Source organism: Megascapheus bottae, chromosome 6 (genome assembly GCF_031878675.1).
Source record: "Megascapheus bottae isolate mThoBot1 chromosome 6, mThoBot2.hap1, whole genome shotgun sequence".
Lineage (NCBI taxonomy): Eukaryota > Metazoa > Chordata > Mammalia > Rodentia > Geomyidae > Megascapheus > Megascapheus bottae.
The window spans coordinates 6,375,492-6,402,116 of NC_143514.1; the positions used below are offsets into that span (position 1 = coordinate 6,375,492).

General features: G+C 40.9%; 1 protein-coding gene across 2 annotated transcripts in view; it reads right to left on the reverse strand.

Moving 5' to 3' along the window:
- Positions 1-26,625, reverse strand: part of Tgfbr3 (transforming growth factor beta receptor 3) — a 172,527-nt gene that overhangs the window by 59,591 nt on the left and 86,311 nt on the right. For both annotated transcript variants that reach the window (XM_090334180.1, XM_090334181.1), the window contains exon 4: positions 9,862-9,999. In XM_090334180.1, the coding sequence (XP_090190306.1) occupies positions 9,862-9,999 (138 nt within the window). The remainder of the gene's footprint in view (positions 1-9,861; positions 10,000-26,625) is intronic.

Genomic DNA, 26,625 nt, shown 5'->3' on the forward strand with positions numbered 1-26,625 from the left:
CAATTCATGGCTACATGTATCACCTGCCTTTCTGAAGCCTCCGGTAGATCTCTGATTGCTTGACCTAGTCTCATAATGAAGTAAGCTGATTCCTTGCAATAAATCTCTTCAGAAATATCTCCTCTTGGGTCTATTTCTCAGGATAAATCCTGATTGATAGAGTTTTGATGAGTGCTGATATAGTGAGCCCTAAGAGAAAAAGAGACTGCATAGTTTGGCCAGTTGTACAACCACAGACCCTAGGACAGTTTAGGGAAGAATGGGGCTAATGGAAATTTCCTTAGGTGACGGGAAAAAGGGATGGAGGTAGGGCCTTCAAGTGGTTGGAGCTCTTTTAGAACTTTCCACAACTAGCTCTCAGGCAAAGGTAGAATTCTTCTAGTTGTTCATAATCTTGTGCCTGCCCCATATTCCAGTCTACATGGGACAGTCCCTGAGCACAATAATCTCCATGCATAGCCAAGAAGGATGAACCAAGCACATTCACTGTCAATGATGGACGAGTATGGAGGTGTCCGCAGAGGGCCAGAGCAGGCAGATATGAAAGGTGGTTGGTGGGGCAGAGGCAGAATCATGGAGAATTCTAAAGCTGATAGGATTTCAGTCAGGCCCAACCAGGAGCCCAGAGTAACACATTCTTGGGAGAAGGATCAAAAGACACAGTTTTTAAAACACTTTCCAATTGGCATGACCTAGATCCCAATACCAAAAAAAAAAAATCGTTTGCCACACTCTTGGCACCAACAAGACCTTTCCTCACCTGACCTGACACACCCAAGGATTCAGTTCTGAAGTCTTATTCTTGGATCCTTGCTAGAGATCAGAGTTATAGATAACATTATAATTATGTTCTCTAAGCAGACAATGTGCCTGTCTCCAACCAGGTCTCCACTTATAGAGAACTCTATAGCTAATTGACAACCACAGTTACTAAGTATTATTAGTGTTGCTAATGTTTATTGAGTATTTGCTATATGCCAAACACTGTTATGAAGCAAGCACTTTACAGGCATCATATCCACCGTGTAGAGTGACTGGAAGCCGTCACGATTTCCTCATCTTAAGCCAGAGAAAGCAATAGTCCCCATTTCTCACACTTGCTACAAAGACTCATTAAGGCAATTTAGGACAGTGTTTAAAGAAATGCCTAGCACATGGCACCGGCACATTAAGTGATTCACTTTGGAATACAAATTCAACCCTGACCACAGAAACAGTAACGGCCACCCTGATGCAGATGGCTCAAGCCTGAAATCCTAGCTATTTGAAAAGGCAAACAGAAAAGTTCACAATACCCCCTTCTGAGCCCCTGGCTGAGTACAGTGACATGCACCTGTTACCTTGAGCTGTACTGGAGGTTGAGGTGGGGGTTAATCATGGTGCCAGGCCAGTTCAGGCAGGAGCTAAATGCAGTAGTACACATCGGACCCCAGGGACGATTGAAGCATAAAAATAGGTGGATCACAGCTCAGCCAGAAAGTAGACCCTAGCCTAATAATAACCAGTGAACAACATCTCTGGAGATGTGGCTTGGTCATATTGAGCAGTCTAGCAAAGAGAGAGGGAGGAGGAGGAGGAGGAAGAGGAGGGAGAGGAGGAGAAGAGTAGAGCAGAAGGGATGAAGGGGGAGGGGGAGGGAAGGAGAAGAACAACAAGAAATAAGAATAATAACAAAGGGACTCTTCCCCTCTCTTTCTCCAATTTCCAAACCAGAAAGAAAGTCAGATGACAAGGACTTGGTACCCCCAAAAGCAGGTTGCCCCAAAGAAATGCCACTACCTGTGCCCAGGAAAGAGTTGGGCCATCTTGCACAGTCATTTTCCTACATGGGCAGTAGAAACGTTAGCCATGGCACCACTGTTTACAATTAAAGGACCCTGGCCCAGCCATGAGCTTGAACATCAGCCACTCAGAGCCTCTTGAGGGACAGATTCTCCCCTGCCATTCCCAACCCCTTTCTGCAGTCTCCCTTACAAAACACCCATTTCCGCCCCCCTACTAAGTGACTCTCTGAAGGTTGTCACCATGTCACCCACAGCACCCAAGATTAACATTTGATACAATTGCCCAGCATCTGGGAAGGGCAGAAGCATCAGATTACCAGACCAGCCTTACACAATAAAGCCTGAACAGGACACCATGGGATTCAACACAAAGAAGCACCCACCCTCCCTCCGCAGGGAAGGCCAGTTTATTTAACCTCAATTTGTTGAATGAAAGCAATGCCTTCACAGAGCTAGGGCTGTGGCTGTGCGAAGACATGACACAACACGTTCAACCGGAGCCAGGAAAAGTCTACACTTGTGTGCACACTCCCCAACAGGATGTGTCACTCAGGGAATTACACTGGCTAAACCCCAGGAGGAGCTGGGGGTCGCTCACTCACTGGCAACAGCCATCCATTTCCCCAAGGGGTTAGGATAAATCCTAGGGAATCTTTCAGAAACCCTTTCTGGACCAGGTTTACCAGATGGAACTGGACTCTGTCCAATATTCTAATTGCCACAGTGACATTTAGGAAGTACTCTCACCACAAAGGGGGCAGAAACTCGTTCCTAGGAAATATGGTAGCTGACTGACCCCAGTTCATGAGAGGATCAAGCCCCATATAATTAAGGCTCTTAAGGACAAGCCACAAAACCAACAGATAAGCAGCTCTGGAATACAAATGCATGGTACATAGCTACTTGGAATACCCACAGAACACAATGAGTCATTCCACCAGTGACATTTAAAGAATCACCAATGTTGAAACGTTTATTTAATCCAGCCCCTAAGAGAGACCTTATTTGAGGAAAGACCTCAATGGAAAGGGTCTGTATCCAGACACTTTCTATAGAGGAAACACTTCTAGTTGAACAGGAAGTCGTATTTATGTGCAGCTCCACATAACTCACATTCCACATGCTGTTCCCCAGAGCCAACTTCATGAAGGAAATAAAAATGGAGAGAATCAATGTGGAGGAACCCAACATGGAAGAGACGAGTAGTGGAGAAGTCAATACAGAGGAAGCCAGCTTGGGGAAAGTCAACATAAAGGAAGTCAGCACAGGGGAAGTCAACATGAAAGAAGTGAGCCTGAGGGGAATCGTCATTAGGGAAGTCCACAAAGGCTCAGTCAACATGGAGGAAGTCAACAGAGGAAGTAAAGATTGAGGAATCAACATGAAGGAAATCAATACAGAGAAAGTCCACACAGAGGAAATCACTATGGAGGAAGTCGAAAGAGGGAAGTCTGTGGAGGAAGTCGGCATGGAAGATGTCAACATGGAGAAGGTTGACTTGGTGGAAGTCAATATAGAGGAAGACAACAGCGGAAGTCAGCAGGGAGGAAGTCAGCATGAAGGAAGTTGCCTCAGTTGTACTTGTAAGAGAAGAATTCTCATTTTATTCGATTTCTGGGATCTAACATGGGCATTAATTACCCCAAACTACCACTCCCTATCTCTCAACCAACTTTCTCACAGAATAGAAGGTCCCCAGTGACAGGCTTTTCACCCAAGTACTCCCTGAAAAGCTAGCTCCATTCTAGCATCATATCAACACTGTGTGTTGGACGAATACACAAGCGACTACACAACCTATTACACCAAATATGCTAAGACTGTGAAGGTTGATGTTCACTTTTGTGAGTGGGGACTGTCAAATAAGGGAAAGGAAGGAATTAAGGGGAAAACTTATTTCCAGATTTTTAAATGCAGCACAATAGAGTGTCTTAAGTTATTCTGAGGGCATTTGTGGACACAGGAGCCCTGGGTTACAGTCTTGGCTTCAGGAGAAGGTAAGGACTGAGCATGTGCAGTCTATAGGCTGTGCATGGCTACACACAAGACAGTGCTTAAGTGCACATCTGGGGCTGCTTAACAACTGATTGGGAATTTAGCCTTCTGATTTCCAGTTAAATACCAGGTACAGGAAAACAAATAGCACTTGTTTTTCTCTGAGCCTTGTCAGTCATCCAAACTGCAGTGCAGACCCGAGAACTGCTTGTGGTTTAGTGGCAAAGGTCCAACTATTTGGATATATTTTTTTCTCTCCAGTTTAAGTAAAAGGAATAAACGAGATTTTGGCAAGCAGAACTTCTTTTCCCTTCTTCCCTCATTCTTGGAAATGTAAAGCTGTTTTTTTTTTTTATATCAAGCATGTTCCTGGAATTCATTTACATTTTTCATTAGGATTAAGTTTTGATTTGTTTTTAATCCAAAGCCAATAGCAGCAAGTTTGGTTTCTCTCATTTATTTCAGCTGCCCTGCCTTGATATTTACTTGGATTTGCTAAAGAGACAATGCTCATATTGCTATTTTCTGTTTCCAATTAACTTGGGATATACTATCTAGCAGTGGTATTATTGAGGAATCAAGAATTTTTTAAGCTGCAAGAAATTTTAGAGATCAGCTGATACAACTCCTTCATCACAGCAACACTGGAATTGAAGCTTGAATAGTTTGGAAATTTCATCTGATGACTGATCTAATTTTTTAGTGGTCAAGACACAACTAATATTCAAGCCTGCTGACACTCAGGTCAGTGTGTTAACTAGACATAAAACCCAAGTTAATCTCTGAATTGTCAGATAAAATACAAGGTATTATACCTAGTTAAATCTGGATTTCAGATAGTGGGTTACTGTTTCAGATAAAAATATCCCAAATACTGCACAGGCATACTGAGTTATATATTTGGTGTTTATATGGAATGAGTTTTTTAAAACAAAACAAAACAATTATCTGGGCCTGGAGTTTAGCCTAGTGGTAGAGTGCTTGCCTGGCATGCACGAAGACCTGGGTTCGATTCCTCACTACCACATACATAGAAAAAAGCCGGAAGTTGTGCTGAGGCTCAAGTGGTAGAGGTCTAACCTTGAGAAAGTCCAAGGACAGTGCTCAGGCCCTGAGCTCAAGCCCAGGACGGGCAAAAAAAAATTAAAAGAAAAAAAAAGTATCCACATTTATTTTCAATTTTCCATTAACTCCATCCTAATAGATATAAACTGATATTTGATTTTATGGGGGTTTTGCTTTTTGTTTTTGTTTTTTCCATCCTGGGGTTTGAACTCAGGGCTTGGTACTTGCTAGACAGGCACTCATTAGTTGAGCCATATCTCCAGTAAAATTCACCCTTAAACAAAAATCCTATGATTCTATTTACCTATGCTTGTAGCTGCATCTTAACCAGACAGAAACACCCAGCCAATCCCATTCCGTCTGTCACTCAAACACATATACGTTCGCATACATACATCTTTTTCCCCCTTGAGTTTAATGGTAAATGACTGAATAAAAGGATATCACAGAGCAGTAATCCCAAAATAAAATGAGGTTGGGAGAAGTTGAAACTCTCTTAATCGCAGATATCTGTGTTTGTTTTTTCCTTGTAAGTATGCTAGCAACTACCTCTAACATTAATGAGCCGACTATGGTGACTGGACTAGTGTTTTCATGTCATTAGATACCTTATTTTAGGGACTCATTTTGAAAAATGATTACATGTCCCAACCTCTTATTCTATAGTCCTTATAGGACTATAGAATACTTAGTTTGGGAATGCAAATAAAGCAAGAGTTTTAAAACTTTAGATACATAGAAAAATTGTAAAAATGTACACTTCAATATCTAGTTCTGAGCTGGGAGAGTAGCCAAGCAGTAAAGTACATGCTTTGCATATATGAGGTCCTGGGATCAAAATTCCACACCCATCAACCTTCAATATTCTGTGGTATACTCATCAATATATAATTCCTGAAGTTTTGTCACCCTGAAAAAAGAAACCACAAGCCATCCTTAGTCACTTCCAATTCTTCCCTTTGACATGCCCCTCGTAATAACTCCTATACTCTGTCTATATGGACTGGCCTGTTTTTTCCCACCCAGGCTGGCTTTGACTTGTGATCCTCAGATCTGAGCTTCCTGAGTAGCTAGGATTACAGGCATGAGCCACCAGTACACCAAGGATACAAGCTTCTTGTATATTGTTTTATGTCTTTTTTTTATGGTCAATTACTATTCCATTGCACAGATGTAACACCATTTATTAGTTGATGGACATTTGGGTTTTTTATTGTTATAAATAATACAGCTTTGGATATTTATGGACAAATTTCTCCACACATGGGGATTTGAGCACTCATTTTCCCAGAAAACTGTTTTGTGTTCCCACCAAAGTGAATGAGTCTTCCAACCTTTATACTTCCTTGGTATATCTGCGCGCGTGCGTGTGTGTGTGTGTGTGTGTGTGTGTGTGTGTGTGTATTGGTCTTGGAGCTTGAACTGGGGGCGAGGGCAGGATCTCTGAGCATTTTTGCTCAATGCTTGAGCCACATATCCACTTCAGCTTTTTAGTGGTTAGGAAGTAAGAGTCTCATAGACTTTCCTTTCCCAAGCTGGCTTTAAACTGCGATTCTCAGATCTCCTGAGTAGCTAGGATTATAGATATGAGCTTGGCTTCCCAATGCTTTTTAGGAAAACAAAACCCTTTAGGTTGCAAGTTCCAACATCAGTTACCCAGTTGAGTTACTCTAGTTTTCCTTCAAAGTACAAATGACTGCATCAATAAAAATAAGTTTGTATGATCTCTCTGAGATTTTTTTTAATTATCAGGGTGATGTAAGGTAGTGAGCGCATTACGTCTTGAACACTGTTACCCCTTCCCATGTTTTTCTCCTACTTTCCCTCTCCTACCCCATCAAGTTGTAAAGTTCATTTCCAACATATTGTCTTGTAAATATTGCTATTACACTGGTTCATTCTTTGTCCTTTGTTTCATTATCTTGTTTTCCCCCTTCCCTTCCCTGAATCAAATAAACACATGAATGTATATACAACAGGTACCAAACCTTGTATACACATTTATGTGTTTATTTGATATAGCAACAACAGAGGACAGACAATAAGGGGGAAAAAAGAGAAAAGAAATAATTTCACCTAGTATAATCAAAACAACCAAAAATAAATCTCTTGTTTCCCTAGCGTGGAACTCATTTCACTTAGCCCTATCCTATATGGCCATATGCACATAGCTTTGGAGCTATTGTAATCCTCTGCTTGGAGAATCCTAGATGCATATTAATTACTACAAATGAGGGAAACCATGGAGCCTGTGTTCCTTTGAGTCTGGCTTACTTCACTTAATATGATTTTTTCCAAGTCTTTCCATTTCCTTACAAATGGGGCGATGTTGTTCTTTCTGATGGCAGCATAGAAAATTCCATTGTGTATAAATACACAAGTTGTTGATCCAATCATCAACTGAGGGGCATCTGGGTTGGTTCCATACCTTTCCGGATGATTTAATAGTTTCTGGATGATTGGGTAAATCCACACCTGATTTAAATGGCCGTACACTGCAAGTTCCTACAGCACTGGGTGGTAGGCTGTATGGTGTGAGGACTTTATGATCACAGCCTTCAGTCTTAGTACTGAAAATAATTTCAATTACAGAAGAATGATAGTGATTGAGTAGGAAGGGAATTCATTTAACGTAAGAGCTTCTGGAATAGTCCACCTTGGGTCTGAGGCACAGTTTTGCCAGGACTTAGCCATATGGTTTAGGTTATTGCTCAATCTCTGTGTCTTAGATCCTCCTTTGCAGAAGGGGTTAATATTCTTCTACAATGGGGTTACTGGGAGACTTAAATGAGATAACATTAGAGTTGCATTCAATCCCTGAAATGCACTGTGTACTAAGTAAATGTGCTTATAACAACAAAAATCTGAACAATGCCATTCTGGCCTTTATAATAAAGTAATAAGAGCTACAACTTGATTTCTCAGTTACCCCTACCTTATAAATGTATCTCTTGAGTTTTGAAATGTTTCTTTGTGAAGGTAACTCATATTTATGGCAAAATTGCAAGCATACGTACAAGGGACTCTAGTATGCTCCTTAGTTACATGTATTAGCTTTTTACATCTGGCCACATTTGCTTTATTATTCTGCCTATAAATTGTATTTCTTGAGCTATTTGTTTCTTAAGCTTTAAATGGATATAGGTTGTTTCCTAAGAAGCACAGTCACATCCATAACAACTACCATTATTAAGTTAAATGCTACCCTGATACAGTACTTTTTAATTTCATATATTGTTTCTCTTGTGTCCTTTAAGGCAATTACCCCACCCTTACCAAATAGGTTACATTTTGAGATCACAAGACCTTTTTACCTTTATTTAATCTGCAATGGCTCTTCAAGCAAATTCTTTCATGATTCTCATATTCAGGAAGGTAGTACTGAAATTTGAACCCAGGACCTTGCACTCTCCCTTAGCTTTTTCATTCAGGGATGGTGTTGTACCATTTGAGCCACCGCTTCACTGGCCTTTTGTTGATTAACTGAAGGTAAGAGTTTCAGGGATTTATCTTCCTGGCATGGCTTTGAATCTCAATCCTCAGATCTCAGTAGCTAGGAAGGATTACAGGCATGAGCCACCAGTGCCAACTGTCCAGTATTTTTGGATGTCTGGATTCGGGTTCTATGTTCTCTGTTCTTTCACAGTTCTATACACACAGTATCTACCTGTCCCATACTGCTGACATAATTTTGGTCACTGGAGTGCTGAGTGTCTCCAGTGTATGTGAGTGGTATTTTTTTCTTCCATAATTAGTAAAAGTACAAAAGATATTGGAAGACTATGTGAATACACTGTTCCTCAAACTCCTTCCCCCTCATAGCACCTGTTCGTGCTTCTTGTCCAATCCCCTTGTAGCAAAATATCTGCAAAAATGATTTTCTAACTCTACCACTTCTTCCACATCTGTTCATTAGAATCCTAATTAGCATTTCCTTATCTCCTTACTAACTGTGGCTTCTAACTTTATGGAGTGCATACCTCTGTGTTTGCAAAAGTACTCCAATGCAAATGACGAGAAACAACGCATCAGGATTAAAGGCAATGATTAGGGGAGGAAATAAGCTTACTTTATTAGGCAAAAGGGAAAATCTGAACTAAGGATTCTGCTTTTCTCAGATGCTTGTAGGCAGGAGACTGCAAAGCCTAAAGCTGTGCAGGAGGGCTGGAGCAAGGGACTAGGCACTGTCACTAACAAGATGCAGTGTAGCTCATCTTCATCAGACATGATATCACAGCCCAAAAATCTCTTCCCAACAACCCATCCATTTCTCCACAACTAGCAAACTCAAATGTTTTGGCATGCTCAAAAGGACATGATTTACAAATAGGAGGTAATATTTGGATTGTTTCATAAGAGCCGAGTTCCAAGGTTTTAAAAAAAGAAAATACCAATGATTTCATGTTGGAACCCACAGTGTCATTCTCTCAACAAACAGTTCCTCCTATCAGAAATGAGGCATGTGGTATATACAAACAGAATGGGTCATGCATGTTTATTATGGTTGGAGACCACACACTCATTGGCTATGCACAGTTATTCTGTTCCTGATGCCACAAGCTGAGTGAGTCTCAGAGCTGAAACCAAAGCTGGGGCCACATAGATGGCCCTAATGCCTGACTCTTCAGCCACAAAAGACCCATCGTGGTGTCTGCTTTCTAAGTGCTTGTCTATGCAAACATCGCTAAACGTACAATTCCATAGGTTGCACTATTTGGACACTAGTATTATTTCAATGAGAAGATACTTCTTTTTTAAAGTCCTTGCAAAGGATGGTCCATGAGAAAGGCTGAGCCGTGTCTATAATCCCAGGTACTGGGGAGAGAGAGATAGGAAGATCACAGTCTGAAGCCAGTCTAAGCAAAAGCAAGAGCCTATGTGAAAAAGAAAAGCAAAACCAAGATTCACAAAGTACAGTGTTTGCTAGCAAGTCAAAGTCCCTGAGTTCCAACTCTAACACAGGAAAATATTTAAGATATTTAAATAGAGACATATCAGGAGGGTTTTAAACACTTACCAAGAAAAGTCTGGGGACTCCCGTGGCAAGTCTCTCTGTTTTCAGATGCCAGACTAGTGGCTTCGGGCTGTTGAGCAGGAACACCACAGGCTTGTTGTGAATGTGGATTGAAGAGATGGGATTCAGGTGCAGTGTGATCTAGGAATCAACAGGAAGGGAAGAGACTTTAGCACTAGTTTTCCTTGCAAATCACTGGCAGCAACCTTGAGCTACAACATCTCAACTTACTGTTAGAAGAGTAAGCTACTGCTTAATCCATAGATGCGTGAGATTTTTAACTAGATGACACTGACACTACTGGAGCCATTTCTTTTATTTTTTTTTTAAACTACAAAATGGCTATTTGATATGGTTCAACCCCACTAATCTCAAGTAAAACATGACTTGACTCCTAGGAATAGAAATCAAATAAACAGAATGCTTTAGAAAATTGGTAAAAGAATAAAATTTATTTCCCTCAAGGCTACTTTATCCTTTAAATCAATGACTAAGCTGAAATGACTAAGCCCATCACCCCGGGAGGGGTTCCGCCTCTGAACTTTCAGAGGAATGATTTTCTTCTCCTCCAGGTAAGCACCAAACTCTATAAAGTTGAGCTGTGCCAAAGAAAAGTGCCCAGAGCAAAGTGAGGGGAAGCCAGTGGGAACTGCCAGAGCTTTCAACATCCCAGGGACTTGCACAAAGGGGTTTTCCAAAGAAATGAAGCACAAGAAAACCACACAGAATAAACACAGACCCTGTCAAAAAAGAAAATAAACTACAAGCCTGGAAAGGAAAACTGTGGTCACTTTTGATGTATCTATCAAGGACTTATGTGATGTAGGGGTGCCATGATGACCACCTGTGAGCAGAAGCAGCAACAAGTGGATTCCCCAGTGTCTTCTTGGAGCTCACGAGCCCAAATGAGTCAGATAACACGACTGACTACAGCTTTTCATGGACCCTGCCTAATTTACTCTGGCTTTCTGTTCGAAAGGTGGGGCAAGCACTGAGAATCATACATTTAACCAGATACGGTGAATTTACCAAAGATCCTCACAGAGGGCCAGGCTGTGGACAATGGTCATCTTCTGGGGATTAAACATTTATGTTGATTCCTTGGTACCACATACACAGAAAAATGCCGGAAATAGTGCTGAGGCTCTAAACTTGAGAAAGTCCAAGAACAGTGCTCAGAACCTGAGCACAAGCCCAGAACTGGAAAAAAGAAAAAAAAAAAAAACAGTTCCCATTTCTGGTCTGAGTTGATGTGATCAGCAGCAGCACTACCAAAAATTGGCTGCATCTTCCAATGGCTCATGGCCCACCTTTACCTGCTTTTCTATTAACTATCACTGGCCAACAGCAGCTACTACAGTATACAGCTATAGCAGTGATCAAGGAGGAACTAAGCCTTTTCTCTCTTTCAAACTCCTCACTGTAGTATGCAATAAGCATCCCCTATATGCAAATAGCATCTTTTAATTCTTTACTTTTCAATATCACGAAGAATTCTATGGATAATTCATGCTATGGTATACAATAGCATCATATTTCTTAACCATCGAGTGTGCATGTCTTAATTTCCCAAACAGGCCATGGGCAAAGCTATGTCTTCCATGTAAAATTAAACACAGCATAGACAACAAAAATATTTATTCCTCACAGCAAATTTATAAATTTATGTTTCCTAGAAAGGTTTTTATATAAAAAGGCTGATGATATTAATAAATTCAAAGGATTCAGCTAGCTAATTTGCAGGGAAAAAATACAAAAACATAAGCAAGACTCAAACTGTCACAAGCTATTTTTGTACGGAGGATTTTTTCATATTTGGCCTGAGCACAGTGCCAAATCACAGTACTAAATGAGCTGTGACGTTAACTACAGCTCCAGCTCAAGAACATGTTCCCAGGTTGTATAGACTTATAACCACTTTCTGGAGACACCATCTTCATTTAGAAATAAACACACCGATAGGCACTGGAAACGAGAGACTGTAAAAATACAACTGAAGCAAAGACACAAACTGCAGCATTAATTAGCCAGAGAGAGGGATGCTACAAGGCAATCACACTAAAAAGAAGGGAAAAAGTACAGCCTCACTTCAAGAATGCCTGCCAACTCCAACACAACACCCTGACTTCACTAATAGTCAATGTCAGTAACGAGTGCTTTACTGATGTACGCCCAGTGGTTTCACAAGCACCAAGACGGCACAGACACATCACCTCTTTTTCTGATGATTTTCTTTGCAGATACATGTCAATCAAATATGTATTTGATCCAAAGGCATAACATAAAACAAATGAAGAACAAATCTTAAAAAAGCAAGAATTTCCTTTTAAAAAAAAAAAAAAGCTTATTGGGCCGGGAGTTTGGCCTAGTGGTGGTAGAGTGCTTGCCTAGCATGCATGAAGACCTGGATTCAATTCCTTGGTACTACATACATTAAAAAAAAAAAAGCTGGAAGTGTTGTTGTGGTTCTAGTGGTAGAGCACTAACCTTGAGAAAGCCCAAGGACAGTGTTCAGGCCCTGAGTTCAAGCCCCAGGACTGGCAAAAAAAAAAAGTTTATGAAATGAGATGTATGAAACAGATATTAATGCTCAGATCCAAAATTTTCCAGATGGCCTAAAGTGTCAAAGCCTGGTTCAGTAAATCAAGGGAAGATCTCCACAAGTCTCAGCTCTGAGCTTTCCTGGAAGCGGCTCTCTTCAATATGTGGCAGTGTCTGGCCAAGATGAAGCTCTGACTCTGGCACACGGGACCCAGGCAAATCCCCAAAAGCTACTTGGCAAAGACGAATTCACACTATGATTGGGAAACTGAAAGAAAAATACTCCTTTTTTTTCTTAAAGGAAAAAAAATAAAGATCATTTGGCAGGGACAAAGAGTCCTACAAGCACTCGCTCACTTAATCCCCCAAAACTTACCTCTTCTATACTTCCTCTGCTTACTAAATCTTGAAGGGGAGAAAGAAGACAACCAAAAACAACCAAGAAAGATGTGAACTGTACAAGTTTCCAGGAATGGGAGGTGTATATACCCAGTCTATCTCAAAGAATCCTTGGCTAAGTCCCCCAATTTCTCCTAGGATGAAATAAAAAAGAAAAGATACAAGAAGAAAAGGGATCAATCCAGGTGTCAATAGCTTATGCCTGTAATCCTAGCTACTCAGGAGGCTGAGATCTAAGGATCCTAACAGAAGCCAGCTAGGGCGTGAACTCAGGGCCTGGGCATTGTTCTTGGGCTTTCTCAAGGCTAGCACTCCACCATGGAGCAACAGCACCATGCGTGTTTTTTTTTTTTTTTCTGTGTAAGTGATACTGAGGAATTGACCCCGGAGTTTCATGCATGCTAGGCAAGTTTTCTAACACTAGGCCATGCTCCTGACACTATGAGACTCTTACCTCTAATGAACTTCTAAAGATTGGAAGTTGTGGCTCAAGTGGTAAAGTGTTAGCCTTGAGCATAAAAACTCAGGGACAGTGCCCAGGCCCTAAGTTTAAATCCCAAGATTTGGACAAAACACACACGTGCGCGCACACATGCACACATGCACACATGCGCACACACACACAAGATCAACTATAACTCAGAAGACAAAAGTCAGAAATAAGAACATCCTGTTGAAATTTGTCATAGATTGTCCAATACTGTGGTCTAAAGACTAGAGTTGGAGCAAAGAAAAAAATTATAAAAAATTTTATCTATCTATGTAAGCAGTATCCAACAATTTATAACTTAGAAATCCATAGCTTAAACAAGAGTCATCAAATTGATACATACAAATACACACAATAGCTCAGCCTACCGACTTTAAAAGCAGTAAGGAACTAACCAAACATACAGATGACATGAGATGTGAGGGCTAATGGGGCTAAGAGAATGGGTTCCCCAACCGATGTGCCATGACACATCTCTGTATCAGGGGCTTCTTTATCACCAAGCATTCAAGAATTTCATACAAGTATGAACTATCTCTAAAACATGCACATCGCAAAAAATGTTGTAGGCACTGTGAAATATAGCAGGTCCCTTGAACTCCAGGCTAAGAATCAAATAGAAGAGCAGGATACCATCTCTTCAGAAGGCTGAGATCTGAGGATCAAGGTTCTAAGCCAATGGCACAAAAGAACTTGAGACTCTTATCTCCAATTAACCTCTAGAAAACAGCAAGTGGGACTTGGCTCAAGGGTAGGGAGGTAGCCTTGAGCTGAAGAGCTCAGAGACAGTGCCCAGGAGAGTTCAAGCCCAAAAAAGAAAGAAAAGAAAAAAGGAAAGAAAAGAAAGGAAAGGAAGACAGAAAATGATACCATCTCAAGAAACTAGAGATTATACTCCTGGTCTTAAGGCATCGCATCCTTTCAGGGGAAAAAATTCTCAACAGACAGCAACTAAAATACTTAAATGTGTAGTTTCTGGGGCCACATCCACACATTTCCATTTTTGTTTTATGTTGCTGAACTTTGGCTTTGCCTTTTCCTTTTTTACCTTTGTGATTCTTAGAACAGCCCTAGAGACCCCACCTCGGTTTTCCTAGTTTCATAGGATACACATTAACTTTTAACAGCATTTTTCCTTCCTCCATCTCCTTGACCTCCCCTCTCTGAGCCTTTCAAGTACCAGTTGCCTGATATTCATAGGGCTGGACAGTGAATTTGCTGTTCTAAGGAGTTTCCACCACCTGAATTCTTCCCTGCAAATACCATACTTGGGTTAATACGCTTGTGTTCACTTGCATACAGCCCCTACGTGTTTACTTATGCCTTTATAAAGTCACTCTGTCTTTCACGTAGGAGAGAAAACATGCGTTCTTTGCCTCTCTGGGCCTAACTTCACCTTGCATGATTTTTTCCAGGCCCTTCCATTTCTTTGCAAATGATGTAGTATCCTTCTTCCTACTGCAGGAGTAAAATTCCACTGTGTACCAGACCATATTTTCTTCATCTGTCCATCCACTGAAGGTCAACAGGGCCATCTCCATACCTTGGCTATGGTGAACAGTTCTGCCATCACCATCAGGGTTGCTGCTGCCATATGTTGAAGGGTGTCCAGTCTAAGGAAGCCTGACAGCTGACCTTTTCTTTGCCAGGCCTGTCTTCCACCACATGGGAATTGGTATAAAAAGATTTCTCCTGAACTATTCTTGGAAAAGTGGATTTGGAACTCTTTAAGAATTTTCTTATTTCCAATTTATACATTTCTCTGGATTTCTAAAGGAGTATCTGTTTGCTGGTGCTGAAGCCAAGGAATCTCGACCTCCTATGTCTCTGGCCCACCCCGGACAGTCACCTAACCCTTTTCTCAACAGAGAGCACTAAACATTCCTATTGCCATGGCGGAGAGGGTATAAAAAGCTCTTCCCTGATGGTTCTGTCTTATAACCACTTGTCCCAGAGGGGGACCAGAGGGAGACTGATGATTCCCAAAATGTCACCCTCCTCGCACAAAGGACAACAGTCTCCATTCCCTGGGAGCCTCTGAAAATAATCTATTATAACCCCCCCCATACACACACACAAAGAGATTTTTAAAAAGAGAGAGAAAGAAACTACGTCTGAAAATTGATACAGAAATAAGTCTTGTCTTCTTTGCTCCATATTTTGAATGCCCTGGAAAAATACTGAGAACTAAATTTGGGTTGGGGGGTTGAGGGACATGAGCTCATATAAACAGAAGAGTATTTATGATACAACAGGACATGACCCTCTGCAAGGGTCTTGGGATCCTTGGGAGGGGATTCGGAGACCCTGGACCTTCCTTCCCAGAGCAGTGGGCAGCTCAGCCTCTGAGAGAAGTCAGGCAGGACCAGTGAGGATACTGGGTATCCTGTGGGCTGATAGAGGAATGCCATGGGAGCCCTCAGTGCACCACAGGCAGTCCTGAAGTGACTGGAGGCAATTTTTGTATTGTCCTTCAATATGGAACACAACATGTGTAGCTATGGCACTAGTTGCATCCCTAATACACCATAAGATCTCAGGATCTGGCCTGAAGGACAGGACAGTCATGATTCCCAGACAGACATCTGCATCCAGATCCCAATGCAATGCCCGGTGAAGATTTCCCCATCTCTCAGACAGAGCCAGAGAACTCCACATGGAACACAAATGATCTGTTCAGATATTCATCTCCCTTGTCACACTGTGAAATTCTCAGGGGCAAAAGCTGAGTCACTGCATTCCTGTGCCTAGCATGAGGCCAAGTGTCTAATAAGCAAGCAACAAGATTTGCAAAAAGAAAAAAAAGAATACAAGGGTGAATCAATAAAAATTATTAATGATATTTGACTCAAATAATGGTTATGAAATCATATTGTCCTTATCTTCTGCCCAAAAGAGGGGAACATTTAATAACAAGAACATTAATTTCACTTGAACTTATGAAGTAGGGGTCAGGTACTGATGGCTCATACGAGTAATCCTAGCTACACAGGAGGCTAAAAAAAAATTCTCTGAAAAAGACTAATCTCCAATTAACCAGCAAAGAACTAGAAATGGAGCTGTGGCTCAAGTGGTAGAGTGCAAAAAGGTTGAGGGACAGTGCTCAGGCCCTGAGTTCAAGCCCCAGGACCAGCACAAAATGAGAGGAGGGGAGGGGAGGGGAAGGTAGGGGAGGGGAGGGGAGAACTTTTCCAAGCACAGAAGTTAATGCTAAGAGCAGCCTGGACCATATGTTAAGAAATGACTCGGCTATACCCAGGCCTTGTATGACTGTCATGTGTGACCTGTCACATGTAAAAGATACAGTAAAATAGAAAGCACACACACAAAAAAGTGAGAAAACTGGGGGAAAGCAAAGGAAGGGATGACATTGTCCAAAAAAATATGCTTATTGCCTGACTTGTGAAATGGTAACCCCTCTGTACACCACCTTACTAATAACAATAAAATTATACTTTAAAAAAAGAAATGGAAATTCTATCTTTAACAGTTATGCAAATTAACGCATGTGAAATGTGAAAAAAAATCCTTGAAACATCTGCTTCTTGAGGTTAAATAACAAGAATTTTTTTTTTAATTGATGAAATATTTCACTATCTTTTTGAGGCACAGAATCTTAGACGGTCTTGATTTAGGCAACTCAGTGTGTTTAAAAAGACAGAAATTGAACCTGCACAAATTGAATGAATTTGGTATTTGCACAGGGGCTAAAGTGACAAATGCCTTTCCCCTTTTGCTATCTCCCTGTTACACCTAATACAAAGGTTCATTCCAATCACTTTATTATTTATAACACTGATATACAATCAAAGATCCATATATCTGTGTATTATGCATTTTATTTCTCTCAACGTGTACTTATTATAGCCTTGAAATGACTCTTGTTCCTTATCTTAAAGTACTAATCTTAACAGATGTTAGACTAACATGTCTCAGTAATGTAGTGAACAGAAAAACAGAGAAGCACTGCTGTGATCATTAGAGGCTGGATTATAAAATTTAGCAACACTCCAACTTCCACATCATCTGGGTACCAAAATAATAATTTTGTCAGCACTAAAAAAAAAAACAAAAATGTTTAATTCCATCTAATTCTGGAAGGTTCTAAAATAGGTTTTACTTCATCATTCTACTTAAAATTTGGTCAAATCTAAAGTAATTTTCTACTTCTTATTTTTAACAAAACTAATATCATCTGAGATTCTGCTTCCAACTAATAATTTGAAAATACTCTTAGTGAGCCAACATGAAAAAAAAACAGAAGTAAGAATGAGGGTTATAGTATAAATATTTAAAATATCCAAAAATGACAAGGATCTTATAGAATTCATTGAAATGCTCTATTTGTGATGTTCAAACTAGAGTAAAATTGATCCCTAATGCCTCTATAAAAATGTGATTTGAAATAAAAAAAATACTCTTATCCATGTAAAAATATTATTTCCCCATAAAAAGGGAAGAGGTTCTGATACACAATGTAACATGGGTGAAGTGTGAGAACATTATGTGAAGTGAAAAAAGCCAGACACCAAAGGTCACACATTGTGTGTTTACATTTTTATGAAATGTCCAGAACTATGAAGCTTGCAGGGGGCCAGGGAACTGGGAACAAGAAGTTACTGCTAGTTGACAATGGAATTTCTTCTCGAGGTGATTAAAAGACGCTCTGGAACTAAGTAGTAATGGTAGTTGCACAACACTATGAAGATACAAACATCACTGAATTACACACTTCAAAATGACTAAAATGTATTAGTCAGGGTTCTCTACAAATACACAGCTGTCTTACAGATCAAATCCCTATATTTTCACTTTCAGGAGAAATCATATTTGGAAGCCTGCATTTTTGACAGGATCCCGCCCCCTTTCTCTCTCCTTCTTCCTCCTTCTTCCTCCTCCTCCACCACCCCTCCCCAGGCCCTGTCTCTCAGACTCTGTATGTGCGTGTCTATCTCTGGCTTGTCTCAAAGTTTCTACATTAGTCAAATTGGTCTAGAACTTGAGATCCTCTTATTTCAGACAGATACACAGATACAGATACACATACAGACACACAGACACAGCCAAGACCTGGGTACCATAGCATATACCTATATACCAAGATCAGGAGGATTGAGGTTTGAGGCTAGCCAAGACAAAAAAGTTCCTAAGACCACCCCGGGCCCCTCCCCAGTTCATCAGAAAAGGCAGGCTCAGTGCGCCATCACTCCTGTCATTACTGCTTATGAGAAACCTAAAGAGGAGGATCTTAATCCAGCAGACCCCAGGGAAGAAAGTGAGACCCCACCTCACAAATAACAAAGTTGAGAGCTACAAGGTTGAGGTAGAGGGCCTACCAGGCAAGCACCACAAGGCCTTATGCTCAAACCCCAGTACAAAAGGGCAGAGGGAGGAAAAAAAGGAGGGAGGGAAAAAAGAAGAGAGGGAAGGGCTAAGCAACATGCAGCCATCACAGTTTGCTCACAGCCCCCTATGGGACTGGGATGTGCTCATGGCACAGATGGGGGGGGAGAAGAGGGGGAGAGGGGGAGAGGGGGAGAGAGGGGGAGAAGTGGAGAGAGGGACAGAGGGAGAGAGGGAGGGAGAGGGAGGGAGAGAGAGAGGAAGAGGAAGAAGAAGAGGGAGGACGAGGAGAAGGAGGAGGAGGAGGGTAATATGCAGCTTGGTCTGGACAAATCTCTTGGACGAGACAAATTAGATCCAAATTTCCATTAGGAAAACAGACTAAAATCTGTCACCATGATAAATTGTCTTGTTTCTCACAAGTTGTTCCGAACTACTTAGCTTGACTTGATGGCCAATTATCAGAGATATTTTAGGAAAAATATAACAAACCAAGTATAAACTGGATCACCCAATGGCTCAAGACCTCTTGTGACCTTAGAAGCTAGCAATTCTGACATCCTTCTGGGACACTTTCCTTAAGTAAACTCACAGAATTGCTTTACCTACTTCCCATCTTCATTTCTTCCCCAAAGTGTTTCCTGCATTTTTTCTGTTTAGAAAATCCATCTATCCGGTAGAGTCCTTGAAAACATTTCTCAACAGTAACTTTGTCAAGAGAAAGTGATAGGAATCTACTGTGAAAGTGAAGATGGTTCTTTAATAGTTCACAAGTTGTTTAGGAAGCTGTGGTAGTAGGTTAGGGTCACAGCTGGCTGGAGCTGGAAAAATGTGACTCGAAGGGAATTGCTTGCCTCTTACTTCAAAGTCCAGATCCTGAAATTAGAACTACTTTAAGCGAAGCTGTTGTGCTTCCTAAAATATTAAATCAAATCTCCCTCTGAACCATCACACAGGACTGCTGGGAAGGTTAAACAACTTCTACTTGATAGAAATGTAATTCTTTGTCAACTTAAAGTGTAATGAAATCTTTGTTATTTCAAAGAAACACAAAGAATGACATTTTCCAGCCCATTGCAGAAGGATAAGATTCCAAAATGCCCTCGGAACAAGAGATAGAAACCCAAGAAGGTCAATACTACCTGCACAATCTACCATCAGTTTCCACTTCGTTAAGCAAATAGACTTTCTAACCAGAGTTAACAAGTAGCAAAGCTGTATTCTTGTTTCTTCTTCTGTTAATTTTCCACTTGTCCCAGAAGATTCCCAAGTTCAAATCATGGGCAAAATGGGAATCAACCCTTTGTCTTAGGAGAACAGGCACCAGATGTTTAGCTGGCTTCTAGCTTCTCTCAGGAGGCCTTTGCACTAAGTGAACTGTCTTTCATTTTATCCTTTAAAATACAATTCTGACCATCAACCATATGATGGATGCTAGTACAAGACTTCTGTGGCAGATACCTGCTTCATTAGCTCCCCAAGCTGTGTACGGCCGCTGAAAAGGTGCTTGACCACTCTATGCCACTATTCTTTTTTTTTTTTTGCCAGTCCTGGGCTTGAGCTCAGGGCCTGAGCACTGTCCTTGGACTTTCTCAAGGCCAGAGCTCTACCACTTGAGCCTCAGCACCACTTCCGGCTTTTTTCTATGTATGTGGTACCGAGGAATTGAACCCAGGTCTTCATGCATGCTAGGCAAGCACTTTAACCACTAGGCCAAACTCCCGGCCCTATGCCACTATTCTTGGTTTTGTTGTTTTCATTTGTTTTTCTTGAAAAACAATATAACAGTGATTACTTTTGGGAATGATCATGTGGAATTTAAAAGTTAAATATATATTTAAAAGTTAATATGCCTAACATTTGTCCCATAGTTAAGCACTGTGGGACACTATGAGCCTTAGCAACAGACAAGGTTTCAGCTTTCTCCTAGGATGGTAGGTGTCCCAGGCACTAAAGATCATGAGACTCTTATCTCCAATTAATCACTAGAAAAAAGGAAGTGGGGCTGTGGTTCAAGGCGTAGGGCAGTAGGCCTTGAGCTGAAGAGCTCAGAGACAACATCCAGGACCAGAGTTCAAGCCCTATGACCCCCCCCACACACAAAAATATGTTAATGAGTGAAGAAATGAATCCACAAACACATTTAAGAGCAAAACTTAATCTCTTCTATGATCTCTCAAGTTGGTCATCATCTCCTGTCATACAACCTTTTGGGTCACTCTGCCTTCCTTTCTAAATAACAGGCAGACTGAAGCGTAATGACTCAGAGACAAACTGGGCTGGAATCTCTGCTCTCCATTTACCAGCCTTAAGGTTGTAAGTATGTTAAGATTCTATGAGCATCTGTTCCATTGGTTTTAATATGGGGATAATAATTGCAAGATAATTGTACCCATCCCAGTAGATAGCAAAGGATTAAAAATGTTATTTGCATAAACACTTAGAACAGCCAGAACACATAGTAAATGTTCTCTAATTGTTAGTTATTCTTATGTCTATGCTCTTTTATTTCATTTTTTTCTGTGCCAGTACTGGGGCTTGAACTCAGGACCTTATATATTCAGTTATCTTGGTTCTTACGGAAAGAAGCTTTTGTCTGTCTCTACTGTCCTTCAAGCTGAGGTTTCCGCTTTCCTCATGGTCCCTCAAACACCAGACTGCCAGATTCAACCCACATCCTCTTCCTGAACCATCTTCTCCTCTCTGGCCTTCCTTCTCTCTCTTTCTCTCAGACATGGCAACTCCATAAACTTCCCTACCCTTCTCCCACATCTTATTCAGATCTTTATCCTGACCAGCAATGTTTCCAGGCCTCACTTAACTCTGCCTTCAGCCAGACTTGGATATGCTTCAAAGGCCCTCTATGATTTGGGAAAGGAATAAGGAACTGTTTGTTTTTAAATACAATGTATCCTGAATGAACCATACTGTTTCCACATTATTTGTTGACAGGAACTGATGGCTTGGCATGCCACCAGCTTAGTGTGCCACCAGCTTGGTGAAGACCTCCACCAGATATAACACCAAAACAGACTGAGACAGCTGCGAAGGTTTCGGTTTCCCAGGAGACCAAGAGTTCCATGGAAGGCTACACATTACCACAGCAACCAGACTACAAAAACAGTCCATGGGCTTTAACCACGACTCTGCTAAAGTAATTTGTGCTCTGTGTAAAGGCTGGGGCACCAATGCTGAAAGATGATCAATGTAAACATGGCCCCTCAAGCACCATTTTGTTGTGACAATTTCAAGGCTTCAAGGTTTTGTTATGGAAGATGTACACGAGGTGCCAAGCATTTGCCAGGCAGTGAACCGCCTGCCCTGTGTGAAGGTCGAGAGAGAAATTCATAGCTCCTTTTCCAAAACAACCAATTCAAATCTGCTCCCGAGAAGACCAGGTTGGAAATGTACTCCATGAGATCAAGGTACCCTGCCCATGCAGAACAGCTCTTGATCCCAGTCCTGGATTAAAAGATAAAAAATAACTGTAGGTGATTTTTCTGATTGAACTCCATCCCAGGCTAACTTTACATGGACTAATTCCTACTGCAATAAGAAAAAAATATCCAAACCTCATTTGACATTAAATGGAAAAATGATGTCTTAGAGTCTCTCATCTGCTACACACAACCTATATTATAAATAGGAAATACAAAATGCGATTATTATCAGAAACAGCAATTACAAACTATACCAACTTAGAAACAGGAAATGTCTTCATGGATTTGTAAAAGCCTTTGATTTTTATTAGTAGGATTAATTTAATTATAAACTGTCAATTAACTACTGCTTAAAATATACAGAACTTAAAACTCCCATTTTCAACATTCTGACATTCTTTAAAACTAGAAGAGAAAAAAATATGTAAGTCTCATTATAAGAATTTATAGAAAAAAATCCTTAGACCTTAATTATAGTGGCAACAACAATGCACTCATAAAGTACACTCATCTGGGTGTCAGCTGCACATGTCTGTAATCCTAGCCACTCAGGAGGCTGAGATCTGAGAACTGCAATTCAAAGACAGCCCAAGCAACAAACTCCATGAGACTCTTATCTTCAACTAACCACCAATAAGTTGGAAGTGGAGGAGTGGCTCAAGTAGTAGAGTGTCAGCTTGGAGCAAAAAAATCGAAGGGACAGTGACCAGGCCCTGAGATCAAGCCCCAGCACTGGCATAAAATAATAAATAAAATAAAATGACCATCACAATAACAAAAAATAACCTCCCTTAAGAGTAGAAAGAAATCTGTCACCCAAACTACCCTGAGCAAAATATACTCAGAAAGTCAACAGAACTATGTATCATGTACACAACACATACCAGGCGCTTGTCTCTAGGCATCCACCCCTGTCCCGTGTTACTTCTGCAGCTCACTGGCAGGGAGGAGACCATGTGCACTATTTCTGGAATTTCAGCAGGATTTACAGTGAAGCACCATGGAATTTATTGTCCGTTGGCCTTGCGATGCCAGCCATTCGCCATGTACAAGGAAGTAATTCGCAATTTCTAACACTAAAGAGCTTCACAGATAGGAACCAACAGCTCAGCTTAAAATCTTTCTAAGTCTTTGCTGGCTTCCCCATTTTATTCTCAAGTATGACGTCACTAAGTGAGGAAAGGCGGATTCTTATTTTACATGTATCAGTTAGTTATATAATTCTGTAACTACTGACATGCCATTAAACCAGTCTTGCCAGTAGTTTAGCCTAGTGGTAGAATGCTTGCCTAGCATGCAACAAAGACCTGAGTTTGATTCCTCTGTACCACATATATAGAAAAAAAACAGAAGTGGTGCCGTGGCTCAAGTGGTAGAGTGCTAGCCTTGAGAAAGCCAAAGGACAGTGCCCAGGCCCTGAGTTCAAGCCTCAGGACTGCCCCCCACCAAAATCTTCCCCCGTGTGTCAATATATATATATAGTAATTTCAAAAAAATATATATATATAATCTGTGTATGTATTTTAATATATATAGTAATTTAAATATATATATATACAATCTGTGTATGTATCTTAGTGAGTTTTGAATGTTGAGGATGAAACTCTAGTTGTATGATAATCTAAACAATCATACAGGTTGTATACGGGTACTGTAGGAAATGTGAAGGGTGCATATAATTTGGGCAACAGCAATAAAAGGGTTCGAGAGTAAATCAGATGCAAAACTTGTTCTCTTTAAGTTCATGGCTTCAGGGGTGCAAAAAGACACCTAGTTGTAAATAGGATATGGTGGTGCATGACTGTAATTCCAGCACTCAGGAGACTCAAGTAGGAGATGGAGAGTTTGATGTTAATTGGACTACACAGAAGACTCTGTCTCAAAAAAAAAAAAAAAGGAAGGAGAAGGAGGAAGACAAGGAGAAGGGGAAGAGGAGGAGGAAGAAGAAGAAGAAGAAAAGAAGACATATAAATGTATAGATTTCACCACATCCAAAGGCCTTGAAGGCAGGCACATCTAATCACTGAAGGCAACTAGTAATACTGGGTTTCATGTAACACAATTCACTTTTCAGAGATGCAGTCTAAGGCATCCCTCCTGATAAACAATGAGGACATTAACTTCTGGCACAGAGTCACTTGATCATAGTGATTTCTTAACCCATACTCAGTCATCTGACCAACTTGCCCAAAGGAATAGATGTCATTCATAGAGACAACATAGGTTTTTTTTGTTGTTGTTGTTTTTCCATATTTTTTATTTAATTAGTAAAAGGGTTACATGATATTTGCCAGATAGAAGGTGCATTAATTCACATACATTGATACCCTTTCGAAACAACATAGTTTTTTAAAACACACTTTATTTAGGACCTTATTCCAAGTCTTCTATAATGTTCCTTTAGATTACTGAATCACCAGGGAATATCTCCACAAAGGGAATAGATGAAACTGCAATCCCAAACCTCATAACTCCTAGACTTGGGGATTTGGGGTTCCTGACTTAGCTCTCAAATTACAGGGTCTTAAAACATACTTAGTGAGTCATGGGTGTTCATTACTCAAAAACAATCCACGAATCAAGCATGCGGGCTGGGAGCCTTGAACAATTCTACAAGGACTAACTCATGGGGCCTCGTAATTCTGTTCCTGGCTTTAATGGTCTATTGCAAAAATCCCTAAATCTGAGGGGAGAATGGGGAAGAATAGCGAGAGAAGTGACACTGATCAAGATGCATTGCACTCATAACCTGGCTTACAGAAGTGCAATCTCTTCATACCACTACTTAATTATATTTGTTAAATCCCTAATGCCTTGCCTGTTAATTTTCCATGATGCAAGAATGGCTGACTGAGGCCTTTATGAACATTTTTCTTTCTAACCTGCAAACAAGCTCACCCTACTTTACCCCACAGTGCGTTCTTGAGATGCCCTCCCTCCGAAATCTCAGCCAAGACTTCACAATAAATGATTGCATCTCATTACACCTTATACTCCAAAACAGATCCTAAGAAAACAGTAAACAATTGTAGAATAAAAATAAGACTGTCTGGTTTCCTGAAAATAATCGCTTATTTTTGCCCTTAGTTGGGGGGGGGGGAGCTCTTTCTCCTTGCCTGAGAAATACATGAAAATTAGCTCTCATTATAAACCATAAATACTGGTGCTACTTTTGTTTTCCCTCTAGTGTGAGATTCCTAGCATCACAGAAGGGAGGGGAGGGCAAGGGAGGGGAAGAGGGCTGGGGAGGGAAGGAGAAAGGGAAGGGAAAGAGAAAGGGAGAGGAGGGGAGAACAAACAGAAGGAAAGAGAGGGAAGAGGGAGGAAAGAAGGGAAGGCAGAATGCGGGGTGAAAGGAGAGAGGGAAGGATTAGAGATGGAAGAGGACGGGAGGGAAGGAAAGAGCGAGGGAGTTCTGCTAAAGTATCTTACTTCCCATTTCTCTGTCACCACCAATGAAAGGCTAAATCAAATGAAGGACCACTGCTAGTCTGAAAGGTTTTTGTGAGCAACAGATAAAGTCAGTTTCAAGACTGACAAGAATGGGCTGAAGTAACTGAATTGTAAATGTCATAAATGGCAGCTCACACTAAATAATTTATATAAACGCAAGGAACAATTGACAAAAGTTTAATTTGATCTGCCAAAGTGAACAGAAGAGAACACAACAGATCTTTCTCCTTTCAACAAGTGATATATCCCAAAATGAATTTAGCTCATTTTTTTGGATCAATGTGAGCTCCTTGCAACTTCTCTCCCTCCCTCCCTCCCTCCCTCCCTCCCTCCCTCCCTCCCTTCTTCCCTCCTTCCCTTTCTTCCTTCCTACCTTCTTTCTTCCCTCCCTCTTTCTCTTCTTCTTGCTTCTTTTCCTTTCCTTCTCTGGGGACACGGTGCTCTCCTCACTTTTTATGTTTGGCAGGCAAATCATGCAAGACTCTGGAGTTAATTCTAAGGCTAAGCCATCATCTTACCTTGTCTTTCAAAACAGGTAGTGTTGACAAGATAATACTCACGACAAGTTCACTTATTCAGTTTTGCTAATTTCTGTTAGAGGCACTTTTTGACCAGAGAGATAAATGATTTCTACTGAATTTAGGGAAAACTAGCAATTTCCCCCCTATTGAGATAGTAGCTTCAAGATATCAAAACAAGACATGAAAAGTTAAGAGTATACTCTTAACTGCACAGGACGTGGTCAGGTTCTAAAAGCTTGAGGTAAGCAGCATAGATCCTGAAGAAGGGCAAAGGCAGTTCTTCATTAAAGCAAACATCCCTAGCCTAAGCACACATCTCAGCCATCACAATCCACCGGCATGGTGACTGAAGTCCTCAGGCAGCCAGGCAAGGTGAAAACAGGCACTGTGTAAGACAAGGAGTTCTCTGCATCCCTTCTTTTTTTTGTAGTCTTCCTGAGTAATTATTAAATATTTTTCTAGTGATAGTATTTTTTTTTTATGGGTCATGGGGCTTAGACTTGGCCTGGGCATTGTCCCTGAGCTCTTCAGCTCAAGGCTACCACCCTACCCTTGAGCCAAGCCCCACTTCCAGTTTTCT